The sequence below is a fragment of the Ambystoma mexicanum genome, chromosome 7p (genome assembly GCF_040938575.1).
Source record: "Ambystoma mexicanum isolate Mex_15411 chromosome 7p, UKY_AmexF1_1, whole genome shotgun sequence".
NCBI classification, from domain to species: Eukaryota; Metazoa; Chordata; class Amphibia; order Caudata; family Ambystomatidae; genus Ambystoma; species Ambystoma mexicanum.
Genome location: NC_090939.1, coordinates 581,149,486 through 581,177,298, shown reverse-complemented (window position 1 = coordinate 581,177,298; position 27,813 = coordinate 581,149,486). Strand labels below are relative to the sequence as shown.

Genomic DNA, 27,813 nt, shown 5'->3' with positions numbered 1-27,813 from the left:
ACTTCCCCTCCTAAAACACATTCCTTTTCATTGTGATGTATTAGATGAAGGCATGTGTCTCGACCATCCTATTCCCAGACTGCATTCTTATGAGTACAGGCTTCTTTTTTTATTTTTCAAATTCCCTTAATGACCCTGCATACATTGGGGCTGGGGGTGGAGGGGAGGGAAAGGTTGAGTTACTGCAGAATACCCCTATTTTCCTATTGTATCCCCCCACCTCCCTTACAGTTTTCTCACACAGGCAAATATGTACTTTTTAAAACATGAACCTTAATATGCAAATCTTTAACCCTTGCCTCAACCTCTATAACATGTATTGCAGTTGCTAGAGACAGACTTTGGTTTGCCATGAGTTGATTGTCCATTTACATTATTTTCCTCTTTCTGCACACCCTTTGCCATTAATGTAAGCACAAATAAACACAGAATTCTGTGCTGCCTCTTGGAAAGTGTGTTTTCCCTAACAAGTTAACTAATTTTAGAATATAAAAGAAGTTTCCACTAAAAAATGTCTCTTCTACAAACCACAGTTACGAGAGTATCGATTTATTTCACGATTTATTTCATTTAAAGGGTTTCACATCCTGTTTAGTCGTGTGGACACTTCGTTGCCTGTTTTCCCTCTCAAATTCCGTCCCTTGTTAGCTTTCAGAACCACAGTAGTCTGCAACCATTGGCTCTCCGGATGCTTTAGACTACTACTCCCATCAGCCATATTCAGCATAGTCAATGCTGAGAGTACATGGAAGTCCTACTCCAAAAACATCTGGAGAGTTGTAAGTTGTAGACCCCTTACAACTTAGAAGTGTGTCTCTGGCATTCTCTTAAATTTCATTGATAAGACTAACAGTCTTACCAGTTCACAATTGCATCCACAGGTTATATTTTTCTGAAGCAATTGGGCTTACCTACATTTTGTTTGTCCTTTTTGCAATACTAATTTTCTTCTCTCCTTTTATAATATATGATTATGATAGGACGACCATCAAAAGCTGCGATTCACGTTCTCCTAAATGCATATCCCTCGGTTTCTTCATTTGATAATGTATGAAAGATTAGTGTATTGTTTTCCTATCTCTGCCATGTCACAGTTGATTCAATACTGCTGCTTCCCTGATATTGATCTTTTTTTTATCACATTTTCTTGTTGATTGCAATTCAAGTGTTAGCCACTATTGCATTGTCCCCATGCCATTGTATACATCCATATTTTAGTAGATTTCATTCCCCATCCCACATATTAATTACATTTCTGCAGAAGTTAAAGAAATGCATTGTTTAAAATCTCTGTTCTTTAGCTCTTGCACACGCATGTTTTTCTTTTGCATTGGCACAGAGTTTACACGAGTTATGGAATTCTGAATGCAAGCCTCTGATACATGGTTTTACTTTCTTTTTTTTTTTTTAAACTTCCAAGATGTTGACTTTCTATTCCTGTTCTTCTTAAACAATTCTAATATAATACAATAATAAGCAAATTGGATAAAGAAGATACTTTAAGTTGTTGCTTTTACTGTGTTTGATTTTTTTTCACATTTTATTCTTTCTTTTAGGTTTCTGTGTAGGACCCTGCAGGGCACTCTGTTCCCAACACAGCTCCTCCTTGGGCGCCAGTTAACCAAAGTTCCTGCTGAGGTGCATAGTCGCTTTCTGAACAAGTTACATAACAAAGACTGCCTCAGTTTTGCATCCCAACCGTTTCAAGAGGTTTCGCCAAAATCGCCTGGATCAAACTTTAAAGATCCATGCAATTTATCTAAATCACCTGGATCGAACTTTGAAGATCCATGCAATTTCTCTAACACTATGATATCCTTGGAAGAATCTGGCCAATCAGTAGGCTGTGGTCCTCCTCCCATTGTTATTCAGAAACAGAAGTCTGAGCTGGGGGTTACAACCACCCCCATGGCTGCCATCTTAACAGAAAATCGGAACCAATCTAATGAATTGGGCAACCAGCTTTACAGTCGTACCCCTTCTCTATTTTGCGCCAAGAGCACACAGTCATTAGACTTTCCCTTTTCAGAAGAAAGTATCCTGTGGAATCCAGCGGTGCATCAATCTGACCCTGACCTGAATTCAATGAACTTAATAACATCAACACCACAATTAACTCCATCAAGGGATGCGCCAAGCAGCTTGTTCATCAATTCTGGTCACAGCAGACTATTGACTAGTGTTTCAAATCAAGATGGGGGCCTTCACTACCAAATGGAACACTCTTCACATTACTGCCAGCAAAACGTAGATCAGAGCCCCAGGATCTATATGAAGAGTGAAGCACGAGAAACAACGTGCTTATGACAGTTATTACTATTTATATTTGTTTGATTTGCACAGAATTGTTATAATTATTTTCAAAGTTTAAAATCGAAATCTGAGGTACAAGAAAGATGTATTATGTTGTCAACATGTTTAAATCAAAGCTTTAAAGTATAAATACACTTTAAATGTCATTTATGTATTTTCTTTCTCATCTCATTTCCAAAAGTATTTACTGTGTTTATCTTTTCTGATAAATTCAGAGGATGCCGCAAGCCACACGGTGCTAGCATTGACAATGCCACCCTTTTCATAACTTGCCACAAGGCAGGATCAAATAAAAATGGGAAAGGGGCAACAAATTAAAAAAATGCTAATTTTCAGTGTCTGACCTGTGCAAATATGAGTTCCTAAATCATTGTTTTTGATCACGACCTGTTTTGCCTTCATCCAGAGTTTCAAATGCAAGGATTTTTGGGTTCCCTTGCCACTGTTTTAATAGGTTAATTTATACTAATATAGACACATGTTTAGCTATTCGTCGGTTTACTGTGCGCACCCGTTTTATTTTATAGGCTGTTCTAGTGCCTTTTCAGAATATTTTCTGAGCAGACATTGTGGGCATCATACGTTAAAGGCAATGGCGATGAAGTAACTGTCGTTCTTCAATTTGAGACATATAGGCAGTGCAGATGTGCATTCTTGTGAAGAAATACAGGAGATTTTCTTTTATAAAGTACATGCCATTCTTCCTATGGAAAGATTTATTTTTTGTTATTAGGACCGTGTGCGAATAAAACCATGTTCAAATACAGTATGTTACCTATAATACATTTTTGTGAGAGAAAGCCGCTGTATTCAGGGAATGGTAATGGGGCCATATCATATCAATATGATTACACCAGGCTGGTTTATCATTTACTATAGTTCATAACCAGTTGTATCATTTGTCTTTGCATTTTAAAGCAATAACTACATAATGATGATCAATGTTTAACATGATCGGGGTTACCTAAATAGTTATGTATTTGTCTACCAAAAACAGTTGACTGGTCATTGTATACAAACTTGTTAAATAAAAACTGGTTCATAATACGAGTGGATACAGCAGTCTTTTATCAATATGGATTTTTTACACAGTGCTTATAGAGCTTTTCAACTGCATGAGAGCTCTTTGGCAGTGGATGGTGGACGTTGGAAGTATTCCCAGGCCTAATGTTAGTGAGTATGGGGAGGACATAAAGCAATTATCGACCTTCTATTGTGATGTGATGCCAGATTACATGGGACCACCCGACTGATCTCTTAAGGCATAGTTCGCCATATTCGATGGATGGAGAAATTGCTCAGTGAGTGGCCTACTGGTTTATGCACCTGCCAGTAGCTAGTTTATTTTCGGTAGGGTTTCAAGGTTCTCTCTCGATAAAGGCACCAAGGGTACAGGTCCATCTTTGGGTGTCTCGGGCATCTCAAAAAGTGTTCAAGTCTAAGCAGAAGGCAGAAGGAATTCCAGTTAGAACCTCATTTATGATGAGGTGTCCTCATTTATGGACACCCAATGTCCATGTACTGAGCCAGATGAATGGCTAATGTTTTTGATTATATTTAGTCCACAGTTTTGTTTTCCTATAGGCTTTTGTTTTGTTTGGTCTAACATCGTCCATATATTTGTTTTCCTTGGCATGTGAAAATGTACGTCTTTGGCGTTTTATTCTGAGATATGGCCGTAAGCATCCTTGTAGAGTAGGCTTAGGTTTTGAAGAGGGTTCTTTCCTTAGCGGAAGGCCGTGCTGAGATTTCGGGCTGGGCAATGTAGTCAATTCGTCATATTTCAAGGATAATAGCAGCAGCTAAGTTCTACAACTTTGGAGTTTGCAGATGGGCTGTAATGGGAGACCGGCGTACAGTGCATTGCAATAATCTGCCATAGGTATTGCAAGCACCAGAGCGATTGTGCTTCAAGCACAGTAGGGAAGGAAACTTTTTAAGATGCAGGTGGTGTAAGACCATCCTAGGGACCTTTTCAATGATTGATGATACAATTATGCATTGAATATCATCGCTATTAGTCTGTGTGACGAATCGCTGGATTTCATCACTTCTCCACTGGCATAGCCTTCCCTTGTGAGGCGCACCCGCTATACAATACCCTCCCTAGGGGTAGAGGAAAGCAGGACCTCACTGGGAGAGACACCCGCGTGGGGACAAGGACTCCCATTCCGATGAGGAACTCCCTATCAAAATCTCTCAACTAAAGTTAGTGAAACCTGCTGGAAGAAAACAGAAGAAATCCCTATATATTTGCTACTGTGACACTTCCCCTGAGAAAAAGTACCTGTCTGCTACTGTGATGAAGAAAAGCAATGGAACAATAATGAACACCAGTCCAACAGAAAAGACCGACTATAACGTTACTTAAGGGAAGTCCCAGTGCAGCGTCCTAAATATTGGAGATGGAGAGGCCACTGAGAGAGAACCCCAGGCAGTTCAAAGCTATGCAGGGAGGAAACCTGAATACTGTGGTGCCGAGTCGCACCAGGCTACAGCAAAACTCTAGAGAACTGAGCAAACGTGTTCAGGTCACTGGAAAAACACATCCAGACCAGAGGACTGAGGAGAGAGGACTGAGAAATGCTGCACAGACAGCAAAGCCAGACACGATGCGGCACCGTGGAGGGTGTCTGAGAAAGAGACAGCTGAAGTTGCCATCCTGACTCACGGAAAAGACTCCAAGAGGCAGACTACTGACCCAGTGACTCAGTCCCAGACCAGGAAAGTAACGGGAAGAGTGTAAGACCCGGGAAGGTTAGCGAGTATAATGAATACTATACTCTTAGCCCTCTCAGTAAGACACAAAGTAACCAAAAGAGTGAGTCATTACTGGGTCTGTCATACTCGTTCCAGTGAGACTCAAGTTAGCCAGAGGAGTGAGTCCTTTCTGGGTCATTGTAAGAATCAAGACCCGGACCAGGTTGGTTTTGCTGAAATTAGTCTTTATTCATATAACTTTATCCAAAAGAAATTATAGTCCATTAACTCCTTGAGAGTTACTTCACTCTTAGGCAGCCTCCCAGGGACGTAACTTAACACTCCTAAGCCTCCTTGGTGTCCGGATAGGCCCACCAGTTGTTCCTTCTCTCCTCGTCCTCTCCGTATGACTAGAAAAATCAACAACATAGAGTAGATCAGTTCCCGGGCTTTTATTTGATGCGAGTGACTTACTCCCTCCCCCCAATGGAAACCTTCCCTGTCTATCGGGCTTCCCATTGGTTGATTATGCCATGTACCGCCTCCTTTAAAGGCTGCCGTCTCCTTCCATAGCACCTGTTTCTCCCGCTTGTCAGGAGAGACCTGTTCCCAGTCCTGTCCGTCCCGTGAGGCCCCTCCCTCCTGGAAGACCCCGGCAACTCTCCTCCCTCCTGCCATGTGGGCCAACACATGCCGGCTGCTGCAGAGCGGGCCGCCTCGTCGAGCAAGCAGTCTCTCCCTCCGTGCCTTTCCCGGTGGTGAGAGAAGCTCGGCGGGCTGGGTGGGCCTGCTCTCTGCGGTTACCCGCGTCTCCTGAGGGTTCGCCGCCACCAGCCCGGACCCCGGGCTGCAAACCTCGACGCCGGCCTCGGCGAACCCAGGTAAGGACAGGCGGGATGGGGCTGCAATTTCCGCTTTGCGGCCCACTGCCGCAACCCTGTGGAGTCCCGCTACCCCTTCCACTCCGGGTCCCACCTCAGTCACTCACACTCATTCCAGGGAGACGCAAAGTAACCAGAAGAGTGAGAAATATCACAGAGTCAATCATACTCGTCCCACTGAGACAAGTAACCTGAAGCGTGAGGGTCATTACTGGGTTAATCATACTCATCCGAGTGAGAAGCAGAGTAATAAAAAGAGAGAACATCCTCACTGGGTTAATTGTACTCATCCCAGTGAAAAGCCAAGTGATAAGAAGATTGAGAACTCTGAGAAGAATAAGATTGCTCATAGTACTCAAGGTACAAGTTGGATGTCAACTAAAGAGAGACTCAAGTTTCTGGTAACGTCAGAATGAAAGAAGCTCTAGGAAAAGAAACTCCTTTAAAGAGGATATTAAAAAGACAAGAGAATTGGAAACCCCTAAGTGAATTAAACGAACTGATACAAGTGATAGCCAAAAACGATCTAAAGGTTCTATATTGATGTTAACTTGCTGAGAAAGCAGCCCCAGGAGAAAGTCATATTCGCCTGGACATCAGTTGTTTTGTATTAGTGATATGGTCAGAGTAGGCAAGATTTGGACGGAGGACAGACTATTACTTTTGGGCTTCACAACTGACAGATGAGCACCCCAGTTAGTTTCATTAGGTAGGCAAAGGCATAGTTTAGGGAAAGTGAGACAGTTTTCATATTATTTAAATAAAACCAACTTATGAATGGAAAAATCTAGTCTGTCACCGTCCTCTGACTCTCTACACCTGCTAGGCAAGTTAAGACGGGAGCATTCGAGTCTGGCCAGTTGAAAAAAGTGTTAAGCTGGTTCAGCTCAGCAGTAGAATATCAATATTAGATGCAATAAGACAGTTTGGTTTATGTCATCCATTATTGAACTTTGGTCTGGACGGCCACTATCGAAGTCATGTGACTTGAACTCTAGTGGAGGGTATAGCACACATTGTAGTGTAAATCAACTCTGGGTTTTGTCGACTCAACAGTCATCAGATGACTGATGACAGAACAAAAGGTATATAATTGACAGGGGCGCAGTGTCTGACATCTAAGTGGTACTGCTGGTGCAAATAGCGGAGGCCCACTCATAGTCTTTCACATGAATGCAATCAATCTCTCAATATCATCTGTGAATTGTATACAGTGAATAGGCACTGGTTTAGAAACTGCATGATTCAAGTGCAACACTCCATACACGTGAACTTGTGCCTCACCAGACAAGACTGGAACTTGGCCAGGCACACCTTGACCCCCTCACTGCTAGCTTTCCTCTGGTCTAACCCTATGGCACACCTCCTACACCCGTTATAATCTTCCCCCTACATCTGCCTAAATAAGTTTAAGAGTTTTGGATGCAGAATTCTACTTGCTCACAACTCCACTCTGTAAAGTTCCTTAGACACACTTGCATGCAGAGCAAACTCCTCCAATATAGGAAGGGTTTTAAGTCTCTCCTCTTTACAATAGATTCCACGTGTTACTCATCTTGGATATATATATATATGGATTTGCAATTATAGATGACCGTGGTTCCTTTTTTCATACACTCAGTACACTTCTGGCATGCCATCTAGCTTTCTAAACTTTATCATGCTTAGTTCTCTGAATACCTCAGGATTCATGCCTTATCGAACCACGTGAGGCAAATGTCTTCATCATATCCCCACAGGGTATGCCTCGACTTCCTTCGAAAGGAACATGACAGAGGATTCCATTTGAAGCCCTGAAGGAGTGTGCAACAAATGTTTTCCCGTTTCCACAAGTTGGAAAAAGGATTACTTTTAAGTTGCTGAGATTGGAGCTCAAGAAAGTCATGAAGGAGCATTCTCCTGTCCAGGAGGACAAGAAGCAGCAGCGTTGCAAGAGGTCCCGCTCTCCCATTTCTCTTCATCCACCAGGAAGTTAATTCATTGCTAATGCTCCAGAGATACCTTGAAGGAGTCACCTCCAGCCTTCACAGTACCGTTCCCCACAAAGTCCTGCACTCGAGGAATGTGAATCTTTCAGCTAGTAGATGCTCAACATCTTTGCCATGGGACCAGTGGCTCCAGTGGCCTCTGCAGGGTCCACCATACTTGGTGTAGCCTGCAGATATTCCTCACTGGACACCCACCACAAGCCTTCTGTCTCAGTTCCGGTCCCAGTAATGGCCGCTGCTCCATCTGGCAATTAATGGATCAGCCTTTGGTGTTGAGGCCTAGGTGCCCTCACCCTTCACCTCTGTGCTGCCAGCGTCCCCTCAGAATGTTCTCCTCTTTTAAGGGGGCAGTTCCTCTATAAGAAGACACAAATCTTAAAGAATACCCTGTAGCCACTTTACACAGGCGGGATGGAGGCCTCTCCAGAGGAGTTCTACCGTGAGGGAGAGGATCTGCTGTTTTTTGCAAAGGTCCTGCATGAGGCCATTGACTGTGACACCGCTCCAGATCTGGATTTTGTTTTCTCTACAACTTTGGGCAGGCTTTTGCTTTGTTAGTGCCCAATAAACTTAAGGACCAATATGACCGGATGGACAATCATGAAGAGGACCCTTCGCTGGAGATCATACTCGTATGTCCTGAGCCCTTTCCGCCATCCTTGTGGGCGTCCCCCAACATGGGGATGGTACCAGAACCTTTGGCAGCAAAATATTGAGCCTCCCATTTAAATTTAGTATAGCGTTGAGTGGCGTGGCAATGCCCTGAGACCCCACCCTGCAGTGCCTCACCTCAGTCCCTTTTTCCACACTGACGTGTCAGACCTGGCAGCTAGGTGCCAAGACTCTTTTAACTTGGCACAGCTACCCCGTTCTTTGTTCTTTTAATCTTCTTCACCTCTCTTGCGTCCCTCATCACATGTCGGCTGCCGGAGGCTTCACAAGATGCGCATCCTGCGATCGCTTGCTCCCGGTCTTGGTACCCCATGCACTTTGTCTTGAGTGCCTGGGGCCCGACCACCATTGGGATGCGTGCGTGGCTTGCAGTGCTCTCTGTCACCGGGCCTTGAAGAATCATCTTTTCCCGCTGGAGGGAGATCTTCCATTGTTCTACTCCAGGTCATCTTAAAGAGATTGTCTCCAGGGCCCCACATCAAGACAATGTAGCCCCTTTATTTAACACGGCTCCTCAGCATGGAGACTCCTTCCCAGGGGTTTCCACTGAGAAAGGGGACCTTGGATTCTGGTTCTGGCAGACCTGGCTACAGGCTCCCAAGCTGAGGGGCCCAGGGCTCTTCCTGGCGGTCCATGGAGGGACGATCCAGTTTGTCGTCCTCTTCTGCCCCAGCGAGCAAGGATCGTCGTGTTCTACCTCCAAGAGTCCGTTTGAAGCACAATCCAAGACGACTACCAGCTCCATCGCTGAAGGCGCCCAGCCTATCGGAGCCACCTCAGAGGTCATTGTATAGGGAGTTTCGACTACCGGCCAGCGGGCGGAGGGCTCTGAGCCTACCAGAGCCATCTGAGGTTGACTCTTGCGATTCACGTTCTAGGGTCAAGGAGTGCCCTTCCATATCTGATCCTGCACGTGGTGTGGGGCCTTTGCGCCCTCCTTCCCAGGGCATGGCACACTCCCGAAAGATGGAGGACAAGCACGCAGCAGATCCTGCAAGGGTGGCAGCCATATTGGATTTGGATGCAGGGCCTTTCCCGGGTTCTTTGCACACAGAGTGGGCCCTGCAAGAAGGTTCCAGTCCCCTTCCATTGGGAAGTGGCGGCAGACGCTATGGTGCAGATAGATGGCCTCGGCAGGGTTACATTTACCCCTCGCAGCCTTACAGCTACACTCCCCAGGCTCCTAGATGCTTCGATCAGGAAAGGAGGCACAGCGAAGCTGAGGGCAGTGCCCCTCGCAATCCAGCGGCATGCATGGATCACTTCTTAAAGGGCTTCCACCTCCTCATGCGCTCCCCACAGATGACGGTGCTCCTCAAGAGCATCATCAAGAAGCGGGATACCACAGGTCGTGCCTCCTAAGCGTCAACCTCTGGGCTCTCCTCTGGAGCTTCCAGTGCCGCTCCCTGTTCCTCCTCTGGTACAGACCCTGCTGGTTCTTCAGAGCCCTCCTCCTGTACCACCACGGTACAGGCCCTGCTGGTATTTGGCAGCCCTCCTCCTCCTGTACCACCAACAACTCCCCTGCAGTTGCCGATGGATCCACAGCTATCTTCGGGTCCAGATCAGTTGGGACCCCTCCAGTTCCTGTATCCTACCCCCCTACTCCCCTCTGTCTGGAAAAAGGAGGGGTAAGCGATGGCAATGATGGCGCCCAGGATGAAGAGCCTTCGGCCTCCGTGAAGGAGTTTCATGACAGTCTTGAGGGACTTAGAGTTCCTGAGGGTCCTTCAGCCAGAGCAGGCCCCCTCAGGAGTTAGGGGTGTTGGCAGAGCTGCTGGCCTGACGTGCCATGGGCCGTTCAGGCATTCCCCTCTAGAAAGATGTCCTGCAGGTGGCGAGAAAGGTCTGGGAGAAGCCCAGGGCCAATGCTCAGATGAACAAGAAGTTGAACCGCCAGTTCAGGCTTTTGGATAGGGAGCCAGTCCTCCTGGCATCCCACCCCTAGCCACACTCTTCAGTGGTGGTTGCAGCTTCTTTGTATTCAAAACCATACTCTTCGTCCTCTACTGCAGCGGCTGCCTCCAGTTGTCTTTCTAAACAGGACAAAGACTTTGAGTCTTTTGGCAAGCGTTGCTACTTCAACTCCGGGCTGCATTTGCGGCAGGCCAACGCGTACGCTCTCCTAGCCGCAGCAAGCCAGAACCTGTGGCGAGAGATCAGGGAGTTCCTATCCGACCTCCCTCTAGAGAGGCCAGCCTCCTTTAAGGCCAGCCTGGTGGAGGCCCAGGCTGATGAACCAAAATACAAAGAGTCCCACAATACAGCTTCCTTCCCTTGCTGATCAGGATGAGTCACCATAGATGCATGTCAACTTGTTTGTGCTCGCCCCTTACCCAAAAAGTCAAGCGAAAAACCATGTACTTATCAAAAATATACACATTTTAATGTCTATCAAAAAACACATCACATTCACAACTGAATTTTCTTAAAAGTAACACATCATTGTGGTCTAGACACATCATGAACCACAGGCTGATGTACATGACCTTATGGAGTCTTCGGTCTCCCACATCGGCACAGCGAGCAGAAGCTGTATTTCGAGATGAGGCGCACGGCATGGATGCATGCCACTAAATTCTCCCCTGATGTGCACGAGAGGATAGATCTTTTTCATTCATCCACAGATGAGCAGACAAAAAAGACCTCTATGCAGACAGCTAAATCCTTGGCCATCCTGACTAATCTAGGGCAGAAGTCTTTCCCTCAGGCTCAGGGCAGGGATGACTTCAAACCCTGTGCTTTTAGCAGCTTCAGGGGGTTTCGGCACTGCGGTGCATGGAGGCCTGACAGATCTCCCAGTGACCACAGAAGGCAACCACAGAGGACATTGCACGTTTCTTTCCGCTCCCCCTGCAATGCCAAAAAGCAATGACGTAACGGTCAGGCAACACAGCTCGCATGTAGGGGGCAGTCTGGCTCCTTTTCAGGGCAGTGGAAGAGTCCTTGGTTCCTTTCTATGGTCTCCACAGGCTTCAGTCTTCCTCTTCCTTCCTCTCCTCCTCTGCTTCAGATAGGGTCCCCGGCCCTTTTGCGGAAGATACTCTTTTGGAGATGCAGGCGGTGGAGATGGGTCTTCAGTCAGACAAGGGCTCCAGCTTCTTCTCCAGGATTTTTGCAGTACCCAGGAACAACCAGGCTGGCCTGAGGGTAGTCCTGGACCTGTTAGTTCACAACTTATCTTTACTTCTCAAACGCTTAAAGATTATCCCAGTGCATAAAGACGAGTCTGTATGCTCAGGGGACTGGATATGTTCCCTATAGTTCAAGGATGCGTACCTTCATATCCCCATCTACCAGCCGCATTGTACATTTCTGTGGTACATGATTGTCGTACCACTTTCAGTACAAGGTGCTGACTCTTGGCCCCTCGTGTGTTCACAAAGCTGGTGTCCTCCGTCTGGAGGGACATCACTTGTACCCTTGTTTGGGTGACTGGCTGGTGAGGGCCAGCTTGCCCGAGGGGCGGTGCACTCCCGCCAACGGCTGGCAGACGTTCTTCGCCCTCTGGGATTCTCCCTCAACCAGCGGAAGTTGCAGGTGACTCCCGGCCAGTACCTGGTATTTCTTGAAGTGCGGTGGGACATGGCTGAGCAGCAGGTGTTGCCCTCGCCCAAGAGGCTCCTCTACCTCTGCAAGCCAATAGACCACTTTCTGGGCAATTCGACAATCTCGGCATGGTGGTTCCAGCACCGTCTGGGACTGATGGCGTCTTGGATGCTCACAATGCAACATGCCTGCCTCAAGATGAGGCAGTTCCACCTGGCGGCCAATTGGGACCAGGAGACGGGGTTGTAGTGGGACAGGATTTCTATTCCCCTGTCCCTCCTGAATCTTCACTGGTGGCTGCTGGACTGAAATGTGGCAGTGGGAGCCATCTTTACCCTGCCGGAGCCCACTTTGTGGTGACAATGGATTATTCACTTTCGGCTGGGGGCTAACCTGGAGGGCTACTCGATTCATGGCACATGGTCCAGGGCGGAAGCCCTCCTGCATATCAATCTGCTTGAACTCAGAGCGGGGGGCCTGGTGATCAAAGCTGTTCTGCCGCTCGCCAGGGATAAGGTGGTTCTGTTCAGGACCGACAACACCATGACATTGTTTTACTTTAACAGAGTGGCACCGTTCCCCCTTGCTATGCATATAGGCGGTGTCAATCTGGGAATGGGCCCTGTCAGAGGGGATATGGATTTCCCTGGTTCATCTCCCGGGGGACAGCAATGTGTAAGCGGACCAGCTCATCCGCTTGGGATTCAACACCTACGAGTGGGAGTTACACATCAACTGTTTGATGTCCCTGTTCCAGAGATGGGGGTTTCCGGATCTGGATTAATTCACATCTCCTCTGAAATCCAAGTGCCCCTGGTTTGCTTCGTAGGCAGGACGGCATTGGGAGTTTCTGGGGGACACCTTCAGCTGTGCTGGCACTGCCGCAGGTGCTATGGGTTTCCTCCTCCTTCGTTGCTCCAGCAGACCCTCCACAAGTTCCGGGCGTCGGTGGGCTGCAGCCTCATCCTGATTGCCCCTCACTGGCTTTTGAGGGCTTGTTTTTCGGATTTGCTGCAGTTGTGCTCCCAGGGGCCTGTCCATCTTCTGATCACCAGCAGGGGCTTCCTGGTGCAGCAGGTCGGGGCGGTGGAGAACCCGGTCCCAGCCTGGCTGGACCTAGTGGCCTGGTGCCTGATGAGCTGAGACTGCATCACGCTCCGTTCTCGGAGGACAACTTGGACTTCATACAAGGTGGCAAGAAGGCAGTTTATGCGATCTGGTAAGTGGACTAGATTTTGCCACTGTGCTCGTGACAAGGGGCTGGATCCCCTCACCTGCTCCCTGGATGACGTGCTGACTTTTTCCACACCTCTGGCTCGTTGCAACATTCAGGTCGATGCCTGCCTCCTATCTACTGGCCCATGGGGCCAAATGGAATTCCCCAGAGCATGTTTTTTCAGCAGTCAGCCCGGTGGTTCAGGCCATTTCCTCTGGTGCATAGGCTGCATCCGGTCTCAGACATTAATGTGGTTCTGACAGCCTTGCAGTGCAAGCCCTTAGAGCTGATGGCCTCGCTGGACATCCGGCTGGTGACACTGAAGACGATGTTATTTGTGGCACTCATTTTTGCAAGCAGGGTCAGCAAGCTTTGTCATCATGCAAGCCCTTCACCACGTTTCATAATGACAAGGCCATCTTGCGCTCTCATCCAAGCTTCTTGCCCAAGGTGGTCTTTCTGAACCCGCAGTTGGAGGACAGAAGGGCCTTTAATTCCTTGGACCTCAAGAGATTCTTCAAGTTCTATCTCTCTCAAACTAAATACTTCTGGAAGTCTGAGGCATTGTCCATCACCTTTAGGGGCATGTCTCCCGGCACCCAGGCTTCCAAAGCTTCAATCCGCCATTGGATGGTCCAGACCATTTCTGGGGTGTATATGGCCAGGGGCAAACCAGGTCCTGCTGGGAATTATGCCCATGCGGTCAGAGCTAAGGCCACGGCCGTCGCTTTTCAGAGACGTGCTTCTTGGGATGTCAGCAGGGCGGCTACTTGGGCCGCTCCGTCAGTGTTCTGTAAGCACTATTCCATGGATACCAGCTCCCAGTCCTCCCCAAGCACAATAGGTGCTTGAGGTTTATAGTTGAGAAATGTGAGACAGACATGCTACCATGAGTAAGACAACAATTCATGGGTATACTTTTCAACACCTTTGGGGTTGGAAATGCTCATGTCTTGTCCTGTTGCTAAGATGGGGGTAATCTCAACCATCAAATAAAAAGAAAACAGTCCTAGTCAGTCTGAGCCAAATTATAAATGGCCTATGCTAACAAACCCTAACCTGACCTATCTGTCAGTATACAAAAATTGTGAAGGGAGGTGTAAAAGGAAAATTAGTGATGCTAACTCATGTCAGACTAGCGTCTTGTACTCGCCACGTTTTAAGCACAGGGTTTTCGGGTCTCTGACAAGGACAAGTGAGCTACACAATTCTTTGAGCAGGTCACACTTTGGCTGTTGAATGTGTCTCAAACATTTCTCACAGTTTGTGGTTATCAGTTCACAGTTTATAGTTCACAGTTCAATGAGGCCCCTTGGGTTCTCCTTACCCAAGTCTGGGTCTCCCCTTTTCTTTGTAACCAGACTTCCCTCATTTGGGCTCGAGTCCCTCTTCTTTCTCTATGGGGTTCCCTTTCTTTGTTTGTAAGAACGTGCTAGATTCACAATTGCCTTCCTTCACAATAAACAAAGTATATCTTGGTTTCTGTATTCCACAGTTCTCCAGCATGGGGTCTGGCATGGATTCACATGCTCATGAATATTCCCCGTCGTCAGGCTGGGAATCCTCGGTAAAGAAAAAACCAGTATCAGTTTCGTTTCTGATCTGTCTTTCGTAGTAGTAACCAATCACTGGTCTCTGCGTCATACTGACCACAGCCAATGACTGCCCTCTACCTAAGCACCGCCTCTGGCAGCCATCTTCAGATTTTTACCGCACGTTCATGTGTTGGGATCCTCGTGCTATTGCTCTCGAGCGTTAGTGCTATTTTTTTCACGTTTTTTCTCAAAAACTTCGTTTTTTCGGTCAAAAGAGCCTCAAGCTCCACCGATTCTCCATCCGATCAACGGGGACCCGTGTCGGATTCGTCTGCGCCCCTCAAGGGTGAAGATTTCGTCGAGCTACGCTTTTGGAGGACTCCAGAAGTTTCTCAGGCCCGGTCATGGCCCAGGAGAAGGGAAGCTCGACGCCCGGAAAGCTGTTCAGGGTCTGCCCTGGATGCCAGCTGCAGAACGTCTTCAAGGAGGACGAACACTCTTTTTGTCTTTACTGCCTACATGAGGACAAGACGCACGTGGAGAAGGACTGTGCGTTTTGCGGCAACATGTCGGAGCGGACCATGAAGGACCGCCATCAACGTCTCGCCAACTGGCTGGGAGGGAAGAGCCCGTCCGGCGAGAAGAAGAGGAAGAAATCCGAGCGGTCTTCTAAGAGCTTTGAGGACGCCCCGGCGACGGGGGTGCAACATAAGGCCAAGCACCGCGAGTCCGCTGGCACCGGGAGCGCCGAACGGTCGGGCTCTACGGGCGCCAGGCAGGGCGCACCCTCCCCGGCACCATCAACCGCGAGCCAACGCTCTGGGTCGGGTAAGAGGAAGGCCGAGCACCCGGCGAAGCTCCTGGAGAGGCCCCGGTCGAGCTCGAAGGCGAAGGGGGAGCGAGGCAGTGTCCCCCCCCCTCAAGGATAAGGCGGTGAGCGCACCTAAGGTGGTGAAGGCCTTAATCCATCCGGCCAAGCCCTCTATCGAAACTGTCGCGGCGGCCCTGGCTCAGCCTGTGGAGGCTACACCAGTGGTGGCGACCTCGGGGCTCAGAGTCTCCCTGCCACCTCGGAGGGAGTCCTCTTTTATGCCCATCGATAGGACCCCCGTGAAATCCCCCGTGGGGAAGAAAAAGGGGGGGCAGGGCGTCGTCGTAGATTCGGCCTCAGCCTCGGAGGAGGAGCTGGTCGAGGTCTTAAGCCACGGCCTCGGCGTGGAAGAAGACCGGCCCGTCGGGATGGATCCCGACGCAGGTGACGACGACATCGTCGAGGGTACCGACGGGGCCCCTGATCGCCTGTCGGATTCCCCTCTGCCAGCGCCGCGAGACAACTCGGCGGCCATTTTGTTGGCTATACAGTCCTTATGCTCAGAGATAAGGACGAGACTACCGTTGCCGACGGAACCTCTCCCGTCGGGGGACCCAGAACCGGGACCTTCTGGTGTTCCCCCTACCAAGAAAAGAAGGATCCACCCTCCGCCTCCTTTTCAGCCTTCGCGCCCCTTCCAGCCCTCCTCCCCGTCCACCCGAGGGGATGATACGGGGACTGACACGGCAGCGACGGGTACAGACGACGAGGTATAAGACGAGGATGTACCGTCGTCGCCTCCCACCAGGACTTCTCCGCCCGACGAGATTGGATCGTTCCACTCCATGATCACCAGGGCATCCGAGCTTTTCCAACTCTGCCCTGAGGAGAAGAAGAAGGAAGGTTTCCTTTATCAGCGGCGCGAGGCCAAGAGGAAGACGGTCCTCGCAGTGCCTCTATTGGACGACATTTGGGATGAGGGCCTCACCCTCCTCAAGAACCCTTCCACGACGCCAGCTAGAAGAGACCGGTACGAGAAGAAGTACCGGGTCCCGGACACGGCCCCCCTGTGCCTCCGAGCGCAGCCTACCCCGGACTCCGTCGTCTCTGCGGCGGCCAGGAAAAAAGCGGGGGGGGTGCGGCCTCCACATCGACTTCCCCACCGGACGGCGAGGGAAAGAAATTGGACGCTATGGGACGCAGAGTCATCTCGTCTGCGGCGACGACGATTAAGGCGGCCAACGCCTTGGCTATCGTGGCCCGCTACGACAGGGAGCTCTGGTACAAACTGGCTCCCCTGCTGGACTTCTTGCCGGACGACAAGAGGGCAGAGGCCCTGGAGATCCTGCAGGAAGGTGAGGTGGCTTCGGACCACGCAATTACCGTTGCGACGGACATCGCCGACACTGGGTTCCGCCAGTTGGGCAACGGCGTTTGCCTTAGGCGGCGTGGATGGCTCAAGGCTACGGACTTCTGTCAAGACGTTCAGACCAGAGTCCTGGACATGCCCTTCGATGGGAACAACCTGTTTGGGAAAACAGTGGACGATTCCCTTCAGGCCATTAAAGCGGACACCGAGACGGCCCGGGCCCTTGGAGTTCTGCAACAACGACGGACGCCCTTTCGGAGCAGCGGAGGCAAGGGCGCCTCCAAAAGTTCTGGCGGCGGTTTCTCCACCTACCGTCAAGTGGCCCGCTCGTCGGCTCAGGAGGACGAGGCAAGTCTGGCGGACCCCGCCGTCGTCGCCAAGGAGGTCAAGGCGGCAAAGCCTCGTCGAAGCAGGATTGAACCGGCCGTGGGGTCGGGCCCCCACCGAAGCACCCCGGTGGGAGGCCGGCTGGCGAGCTTCGTCAGCATGTGGGAGTCCATCTCCACCGACCGTTGGGTGCTGGACGCCTTGGCCCGGGGCCACGCGCTCGAGTTTCAAAGAAGGTGTCCGCGCGTCCCCCCCCGTGGCCAGGAAAGAACTTCACGTCCCTCAACTTCTCCTGGAGGTAAAGGCGATGCTCAGGAAGGGCGCCATCGAACTCGTCCCAAAGAGGCTTCGGGGCTCCGGAGTGTACTCGAGATACTTCCTCGTGAAGAAGAAGACGGGGGGATGGCGCCCCATCCTGGACCTGCGACGTCTGAACAAGTTCATCAAGGCGCAAAAGTTCCGGATGGTCACCCTCCAGCACGTCCTGGGTCAGCTGGAGGAAGGAGACTTCCTGTCGTCGTTGGATTTGGAGGATGCCTACTTCCATATTCCCATCCTAAAGGGGCACCAAAAATTCCTCAGGTTTGTGGTCCAAGGGCGTCATTACCAGTTCAAAGCCCTCCCCTTCGGTCTATGGTCGACACCCAGGGTGTTCACCAAGTGCCTCGCACCGGTGGCGGCGTAGCTGCGCCGCGAGGGGATCCACGTCTACCCCTACCTGGACGACTGGCTCATCCGAGCCAAGACGAGGGAGCTCGCCGTGGTTCACACGGCAAGGACCGTCCAACTTCTCACGGACCTGGGATTCTCCGTGAACTACGCCAAATCCCACCTGGTACCCGCGCAAGACGCTCTGTTTCTGGGAGCGAGGCTCAACACAGTGTCCCTTCTGGCCTCCCCGTCGGAGGAGAGGACCAGGACCATCCTGGGCAAGGTGCAGCGGATGTTGGTGGCCGACGCGGCCAAGGTGAGGTCCATCAAGTGCCTCCTCGGAATGATGTCTCCCTGCATCTACCTCATTCCCATGTGCAGGCTCCGGATGCGCCCGTTGCAGGAGTTCCTGGACGCGCGCTGGATCCAAACGACGGGCAGTTTCGAGGAAAGGATCACACTCGACGAGAGTTTACGACGAGCGATCCGGTGGTGGGGCACCCGCGCGCATCTGACGGCGGGCATGGACTTCCAGACCCCAGCCCACCAGGAGACAGTGACCACGGATGCCTCCCTGGAAGGGTGGAGAGCGCACACCGAAAATCTGCACGCAAGAGGCCTTTGGCTCCCGACGGAGAAATCCCTACATATCAACGTCCTGGAGCTCCGTGCAGTGTTTTGGGCCCTCAGGTCCTTCCTTCCATCCCTCAAGGGCAAGGTGGTGGGGATCTTCACCGACAACACCACCACCATGTTTTACATCAGGAAACAGGGCGGAACCAGGTCCCCAGCATTGTCCAAGGAGGCGCAGGACCTGTGGCATTGGGCCGTCGCCCAAAGGATATTTCTGCTGCCGTTTCATCTGGCAGGGATAAAAAACACCATCGCCGACTCACTCAGCAGGGAGCTGGGCTTGTGCCACGAGTGGGAGCTACGGCAGGATCTAGTGGATCGCCTCTTCCGATGGTGGGGCACACCCCAGATCGACCTGTTTGCGACGGCGACGAACTCCAAGTGCCTGAGGTTCGCCAGCAGGTTTCCCCAGGCGAGGAGCATGGGCGATGCTTTCTCGTTCCCCTTGGAGGGCCTGTTCCTCTACGCGTTCCCTCCTTTGCCACTGCTAATCCGGCTCGTCAACCAGCTCAAGAGGTCACGGTGCAGGATGATCCTCGTCGCACCTGCGTGGCCGAGGCAGATATGGTTCCCGGACCTTCTGGACTTGTCAGCGTCCCCGCCAATCAAGCTGCCGGTGGACGCAGATCTACTCTCCAGGGAAGGAGGCGCCATCCTCCACCACGACCCGAAATCGCTGAACTTGCAGGCCTGGCTCCTGCAGCGCTAGAGTTTGGAGGATACGACATACCGGCCGACTGCAGAGAGGTTCTTGCAAAGGCCAGGGCGTCCTCGACTCTTAAATGCTACGGACACAAATGGAAGAGGTTCTCTGTCTGGTGCCACGCACAGAAGATTAACCCTCTACGGATTACGGCTCCCCAAGTACTGCCGTACCTGCTGACGCTGGCCAAAGCTGGACTGGCACACGCGTCCATCAAGATTCATCTTGCTGCGATCTCCCGATACACCAGAACCACGGGCCGGACGTCCTTGTGGTCTCGTCTGGTGAAAGAGTTCATGAAGGGACTGTTCAGATCGTTATCGCCGGTGAAGGCGCCGGCCCCGGTGTGGGAGCTCAACGTGGTGCTGACCAAGCTCATGGGACCTCCGTTCGAGCCTCTGCACTCGGTCCCGTTGAAGTTTCTGTCGTGGAAAACAGCGTTTCTTGTGGCCATCACCTCCGCACGACGGGTGGGAGAGATCCAGGCCCTTTCCTGCAAGGCTCCGTACTTGACTTTTCACGACACGAGGGTAGTGCTCAGGACGCACCCCTCCTTCATGCCCAAGGTACCGTCGGACTTCCATCTCAACGAACCCTTGGTGTTGCCTGTGTTCTTCCCGTCGCCTTCATCGCCGGCTGAGAGGACTTTGCACTCGCTGGATGTGGCTAGAGCGCTGAAGTTCTACGTGGACCGCACGAAGTGTTTTCGGAAGACGTCACAACTCTTTGTGAATTTTGGACCTGTCAATCAGCGGAAGGCTCTCTCGAAGGCTTCCATTTCCAGATGGCTCTCCGGCTGTATCATGTACTGTCATCGGTTGGCCAACCGACCGCTGCCTGGCCGTCCGAGAGCCCATTCCACCAGAGCGATCGCAGCTACCACGGCGTTCCTTTCTGGTGTGCCCCTGCTGGACATATGCAGGGCTACTACGTGGAGGTCGACGCACACCTTCACGAAATTCTACTGCGTCGATCGGGATTCCAGGGAGGAGTCCAGGGTCGGCCAAGCAGTGCTGCGCAACCTGTTCGCCTGAGGTGAGCCTGGTGAGGAGGTAAGATGCTTAATGTTGAGTTTGATGTAATGCTTAATGTTGAGCCTTTGCCACCTCCCGTGGTTGTGCATGTGTGTACTGCTATGTATTCTTTATTCATGAGCATGTGAATCCATGCCAGACCCCATGCTGGAGAAGGAACAAGTTACTTACCTGTAACTGTTGTTCTCCAGCATGGGTCTGGCATGGATTCACATGCGAACCCTCCCGCCTACCCCTCTGCGGCTCTTCACTTGGTCATACTGCCACTTCACGTGCTTCCAAATCTGAAGATGGCTGCCAGAGGCGGTGCTTAGGTAGAGGGCAGTCATTGGCTGCGGTCAGTATGACGCAGAGACCAGTGATTGGTTACTACTACGAAAGACAGATCAGAAACGAAACTGATACTGGTTTTTTCTTTACCGAGGATTCCCAGCCTGACGACGGGGAATATTCATGAGCATGTGAATCCATGCCAGAGCCATGCTGGAGAACAACAGTTACAGGTAAGTAACTTGTTCCTTCCTCCGTTTTACAAGCGTCTGCAGTCAGACGAGCAGCTGTTCACTCGCTACTTTTCTTCAACCTTACACAATTTGTTGGACTGCAAATTCATTTATGATTTTCGTCTGGTTCACAGAACTTCATCTGTTTTCACTTTCACTGGGTTTTTTTCACTGTGCTCGGCAGATATATATTTACATTGTTTTTTCATTTGCGTTCAATCGCATTGATTCTGTATTTACTCTGTGCCACATGCAGTTATATTTAAACAATACAAAGAGACTCTTGAAGATTTTTGAAACCGCGCCAATATCTCCATTGGGACTTGACCACTTCAACTATCGCTCTTATTCTTTCATTGTTCATTTACTTATCTTGGATTCTCAGACAGTTCCAACACTGGGCTCCCTTGAGCCGCGCCACTTGACATAGATACAAAGTCTCATTAAACAATGTTTCTCTCCCTTGCAGTTGCACTCCAGACGGATTTCCCTCTTAACGGTTAGAGTTCAGAGATGTCCGTTCTGCTCTATGGGTCTCAATACGGCACCCCAGCTGGGTAAGAGCCTCCTCCTACCCCCTGAGAGACTCCCAGGCGGCTGCCTCGTTAGGGGAAAACTAACACACTTAGCAACTTGGTGGGGGGGGTGGCGGCCTCCAAACTTTACCACCTCCTTTCCCTACCTTGCAGACTTAGCAGGGATCTCCTGCTCCACACCACACCAGCGTCTCTACCAGTCAGTTTTGGGCTTCACTTGGTTCTTGGTACTGCTCTGTGCACCCCGGCTCCCCTCTGTGTCTCTCCTTTTCCTCCCTGTCGGAGTGTTGGTATTTAGGGATCCCTGCTGGCCTCAGCCACACAGCCTCCCTGTGTACCTGTGCTCTGTTTGTTCCCTGCCCTCTCCGAGTTTGAGCTTCCTCCCTTTATACACCTGCTTCAGGTTAGCAGGCTGCAGGTGAGGAATCAGAGGGAAGGTTGCCTGACGTTCAATTAACTTATCTTTATGACATGCCTGATCTTTCCTCTGAAGAGAGCTTAGTCTTAAAGAGACAGTCTTTTGGATTGTAGGTTCCCTGTGTATGACGGTGTGCTGCAGGGAAACCTACGGTTGTTCGATGGGAAAGAGGCATTATGGGAGATGTAGTGTCCCCTAGGAATTATGTTTGCATTGAGATTGAGGGACAATTTTGTTTTCCCATGATGTTTTCGCTTTACTTTCTTTATGGGAAAGTGCTGGGGTAGGAGAGGACTTTGGTGGCAGTATCCCATAAAATCTGAGGGTGTATCGGAGAGGGGGATATCATGTCTCGCCCGAGGGCATTCCTTCCCCAAAGATCCCCTGCCCAGATGATCCTCCCTCACTTGTCCGCCCCCAGAGTCTGGATCCAAGCGTGATGGCCCTCCCCTGGCTACCTGAACAAAAGATCCCCGGGGCCTACAAGTGAGAACGCCCTCAGGTTTTTCACAGAACACACACTACCAGTTCCGATTCCTTCTATTCGGCCTTTCCACAGCACCCAGGATTTTCAACAAGCTGTTAACAGCGGTGGTGGCTTGGCTCAGGAGGAAACCGATCCACGTCATCCCCTACTTGGACGATAGGCTCATTCGGGCCAGAACACCTCTGTTGTTGGCCCATTTTTTACTCCACCTGTTGCCTAGTATGGTCTTCTCCCTGGGCTTCAAGAAGACTCGAGCATCACCTTCCTATTCCCTCCAGTCCTTGATCCCCACTTGAGCAGTGCTTTTCCTATCGAGAACCAGGAAGGAACAATATCCTTCAGATGGCGTCTGTCTTTTAGTCCCAAAGTCTGATTTCAGCATCTTTTTTTTTAAATATTTCTTTTTTTATTGAATTAGCAGATTACTCATCTTTACAATATTATTGTATATTTTTTTTTTTATTGGCAAAAAATTAGCCTTTAAAAAAGACATTATCCATATTTCCCTCATATATTCTTCATATATCCCACCGTCGTCCTAGCCTTGTTATCAATAGCTCGCAATCCAAGGTCTATCCTTCATCCGCTATCGCCTTCTTATGTGCCCTGTCGACACGTTTCCTTCATTTATTTGTTACATCAGCAGTTTTTCCAACAGTGTCAAGAAGCGGATTAAGGCATAGTTCAGTAGCTTCTCCCGTCTATCAAACAGGGCTTGCCACCATGCATCTGCACTTGGCGTTTCATATTTCATTAGCTGTGGCCCCAATGTCAACAATCTTTGCCGCTGCAATCCCTTGCAGAATAGGGTCAGGTGTTTTAAGGTTTCTTCCGTATGATTGCATAATCTACACTCTGCATTAGTGTCTTCAGTTTTGCGTAGCTCTCTTAACAACTCTTTGGTTTTGAAGGCGTTTAGTCGAAACTGTATATACAGATGTCTGATACCATTATCATGATACAGTTCAATGTGATTCAGCAGCGTATTTAAATTTCTGGCTTCATACGGGACATCTTTCATTAGCTTATTCGAAGTCCTTAGATCCCCAGTCAGAATCCAATCTAAGCGCCAGACCTTACTTTTTGCTAGATTTGGGTTGTCATGTAGAGTTTTTATGTCTATGTCGTAAAAAGCCAAGATTTCCTCGCAACGTTTATTCCATAAAGACACAAGGCACTTAGGGTTTCCCTTGCTTGGATTGTGGAGTATCTCAAACTGCAGGGCCACTTCTTTCATGGTCACCTTCCGAAATAGGCTCAGCAGATTCCAACTGACTCGTGCGTTGATAGATATTAGATTTAGTTCATATCTAATGCAAGCAGTTGAAGTTCCCTTCGGTAAATGCAGGACTCGTACCCAGAAGATCGGAGGAGCATCCAAATGCATTTTCTGCGCCGAATATCAGTGCGGGCACTACCTTTTGGCAGTAGAAGTTCCTTACAGGCTTTATAGAAAATTTGCCGTACTTCTTGTGTAAGATGCTTCCTTGACATGCAAATTGCTGGCTTTTGATTTTGGCAACCTCTTCCCAGCGGCTATCGTTCAGATTTGCATTAATTTGCATGCCCAAATATCTTGTTTGTTATATTAGTTAGGCACTCTTTCCCCAGATACCATTTTAATGTTTTGTTGATCTGTAAGCCGTTAGCTCTTACGTACTGGTCCACGGTGTCCATCTTTCGCTGCAGTCCTATTGGTGTGACATCCAGGAGTATCAGATCGTCTGCATACAACATCCAGCCTATTGCGGAGCCATGTATTCTCGGAGAGAAAGATCCAACACTATGGATCGCTTCTCCAATATCCGATAGAAATAGATTGAATATTATGGCTTCCAAAGGGCAGCCCTGCTTAACCCCACAAAAGGTGTTTATCGCTTCAGACAAGGTGCCCTTTTGATCTAGGCGAATTTTGATACTTGTGCCAGTGTGGAGTTCTCGGATGGCCGCTAACAGGTTCTCGGGGCACTCCCACATTTGTCCCATAATCTCGATTTATGCTGTCGAAGGCGTGGGAGAAGTCAATCAGGGCTAGGTACACCTTGGTTCCTGTTCTTATGGATTCCGTTTTGAGTAAATTTATCAAAAATAGATTCAAGGGGCATCCTATTCCCTTAACGAAACCAGTCTGTCGTGGGTCGAGATGTTTTGATTCGGCTGCCCATTTTGCTAGTTGCTGTAGCAGGGTGGCATACACTTTACCCACCACATCTAAGAGCGCAATAGGTCGGTAGTCCTTTGGATCAGCGCGGTTCCCTTTCTTGAAAATTGGTATAATTATCGCGCATTTCCACGATTCAGGGCTTTTACATTTGGCCGATATTCTCTTGAACAAGGCGTAACATAATTCCGTCCACATCTCTAGATTTTCTTTGATCGTGTGGTTTGTTAGACCATCAGGTCCTGGAGCTCTAGAGGAGCTAGCTTTTTTTTATTACCTCCTCAATGTCACTTTTTTCAAAGTTTAATTTCCAATTTTCGAGGTTGGGTGGTGAGCTCTCTCTTACAGTTCCTCTTTTGCTGTATAGTTCCAAGGGGTGTTTTACCCATTCAGCTTCAGGTATTACATTGGCCAGCAAAGCCATTCGCGGAGCTCCTTCATTATTGATTAACTTCCAGAATTCCGAGGAATTTCTACTATCAAGCTTTTCCATTATTAGCTCAGAGTCTTTTTGCAACATGACTACTTTGTGCATTCGAAGCCAATGTTTGTATTTTTGTTTACAGTCTCTTTTCTTGGTGAGGTAAGAGTTGTAATCTATTTTTGGCAGATGTCTTATTTGCGCCCTCATTTCTCTTTCTTTTTCTCACCTCCAAGTCATATTTGTGTTTCGCAACAAATCCACGAGCCCTAAAGCCTTATTTTTTCTCTTTGAAAGAGCCTAAGAGATGGATATACTCAATTTCATTTTGTTCTTCTACATATGAGGTTATGATATATTTGACATCCGTCTTCTTTAGCCTCAATCTAACTCGGTTAGATTCAATCATTAGAGGAAAGTTCCATGCTGGAGATTTGGATTCGTTATTTGTAGCAAGTGACAATATTACTAAGTCATGGTCGCTTAGAGTCGTGGGTTGCACTACAAGTGAGATCGTCTTGTGATGTATTTTCTCAATGACATAGAAATAGTCTAGCGTAGAATGCTGATTGCTTCTAGACCATGTAGGTTTGGCCGGAATGTCTCCTGCAATGTTTCCATTCATCAACACTAGATTTCTTAACTCCATCTGTAACGACCAGTGTCTAGCAAGTTGTATTTTGTTAGAATTAATCACTTTTAGGTCGTTATTTGGTGTTAAAGCAGTTCATATTCAGGTCTCCACATATCACAATATCAGCAGCAGTGTCTGCCTCTAGCCATTCATCTATGACCGATGTAAATTCATCTATGTAACTAATGCCACTTGTTGTTTTATGGTTCCAGTATAAATTTAGAATATGTATTTTCCTATTTCCTGCAATAACCGTTGCCTGGATGTAATGGGACACATTCTCGGATTTGATGATGTAATATCCAGAATTTTTTTTTGCCAGGATTAGGAGGTATGCCATTGGTCTGCCCAGCGTTTGATTGCTGGATTGAATGCAATCTCATAATCTCCAGAAATAGGGCAGTTGTCCAGGCACGTCTCTTGTAGACACACAATGTCTAAATCAAGAAGCCAATTCTCTTGAAACAGGTGTGAAAATCCTCTGGTGTTCTAGGATCCGAGCTTAACCGTTGGGGTCCTGAGCTCTGGTTGGCATTAGCTTTGAGTTGTCTTATTCAGCGCCTTGGCAGGCCACCCCCAGTTGTCAGATTGATCCTTCTCGATGTTTCTCGCTTCACTTGTGCTACTTTTCGCGTCGGTGGCTTGGTTACTGGCAAATGTTATTTGAATTTTCTCCCCCAGGTTTCTGATATCGTGTGCCACATTTTTTGAATCATATTCATTTTCGGAGTCCCGATTTAGCTGGTGCGAACGGACCTGTCGAGTTGACTCCAATGTCCGAGCCTCGGTTGATTTTTTTCCCGTCAGACGAGCCTGACCGAGCTTCTAGAGGCTCATGAGTATGCTCATTGAAATTGTCTCTATTAATTATCTCTGAGATGTCAAACCCTAGTGACATCAACATCGGCGTTGCCTCTAACATAATGTTAAGTATCATTTTTGACTTCAAATGTAGGATCACATGGTCATTCTGGCCTTCCTGGAGAAATTCCACTGTTTGGATGTCGTACGATTGTATGGTTCTGAGACACGGTACACAGTGCAAAAGGCGTAGGACATTGTTGCGGTTCATAATCAAGTCATCTTCTCTTTTGATTCTTTCTAGTTTCACTTTATAAGGTGACACAGGATGGTTACAGCCTTTTTTTTTGTGTTTGGTGTGTTGCTTGTGTTTTCAACTCCTCAGACATCTGTTTCGGAGTGGATTCCTTGTTCGCTAAGGGCCCCCTCCCATTGTGCTTATTGGGTAAAAACTTTCGAACTTCAGGGAGCACCCCTCCGTTTTCCATCGTACATTCTGGTTGAGACGAGATTTGAATTGCGTCCATCGCCTTTCTTTCTCTGTCAACATTTTTCGTGATTAGCTTTTCTCTTTTTTCTTTCATTGTAAGGAAGATCGGACTTGCCTCCAGGTGCGTATCTTCTGCCGCCTTAACCTTCGGTATCAGCATACATATTCTTTGCGGAATTGGTTCAGTAAGAACCACCATTGGAGTCTTATTTTTCAAAACAGTAATTGTTGTTTCCTTCTCTTGGAGAGCATTGTGACTTGTCCAAGGCCCGGTTATCAGCTCCGATTCGTGTGCTTCCGAATCATCAGCTTCCTCGTAAGTGGACAGGTTCAGTAAATTATTAATTTGCTCATCGTCCTTGTTAGCTCCCTCTGATCTTTTTTCTAAGAGCTCACCTTCCATCGCCGTTTCAGAGGTCTTCTTGTTCTGAGTTTGATCTTTCGCTCTTAGATTTTGCTTTTCCGCTCTTAAATTTTGATTTACAGTAACATTTACTGTCTTTGTTACGTACGTAAGAACTTTCTGGAATCATTGCAGTGTTGAAAATTCTTGCTGCATTGATTTTTAGGCTTTTTAGTTTTTGCCGGTTTTTTAACTTGGTTTTTTGGTGTTTCAGTCGATTGTTTGGTGTTTCCCTTGAAAATCGGAAAGATATCATTGTTCCTTTCCTCCTCAATTTCAAGGTTCCTTGATTCACTGACTTGATGGATTCCACTTTTACTCATATCAGACGAGGTAGTTGGTATTTGTGGGTCCAGAAAGGATGGATTAACTGATGATCTTGTTTTTTCCAGAATAGTTTCAAAACAAGACATGTTTTTTTGTTCGGAAGCCTCACTTCCAGCAGACTCTGGTGCAATAGTATATGGTGGGTTGGGTTCCGTCGGGTTAGCCAGTACCTCATTACTCTTTTGAGTTTCCACACTTTTTTTCTCTTGTATTTTTTTCCCCCTGGACGGGTTCTTCTTTGGTTAGGTCT

The 27,813-nt window shown here is 48.8% G+C and overlaps 1 protein-coding gene across 1 annotated transcript in view; it reads left to right on the top strand.

Annotated features, from left to right (window-relative positions):
• Positions 1–3,360, top strand: part of ATP10A (ATPase phospholipid transporting 10A (putative)) — a 1,364,682-nt gene extending 1,361,322 nt beyond the window's left edge. The window contains exon 21 of the mRNA XM_069636588.1: positions 1,557–3,360. Coding sequence (XP_069492689.1) covers positions 1,557–2,307 — 751 coding nt within the window. The 3' untranslated portion in view covers positions 2,308–3,360. The remainder of the gene's footprint in view (positions 1–1,556) is intronic.
• Positions 3,361–27,813: the final 24,453 nt, after the last annotated feature.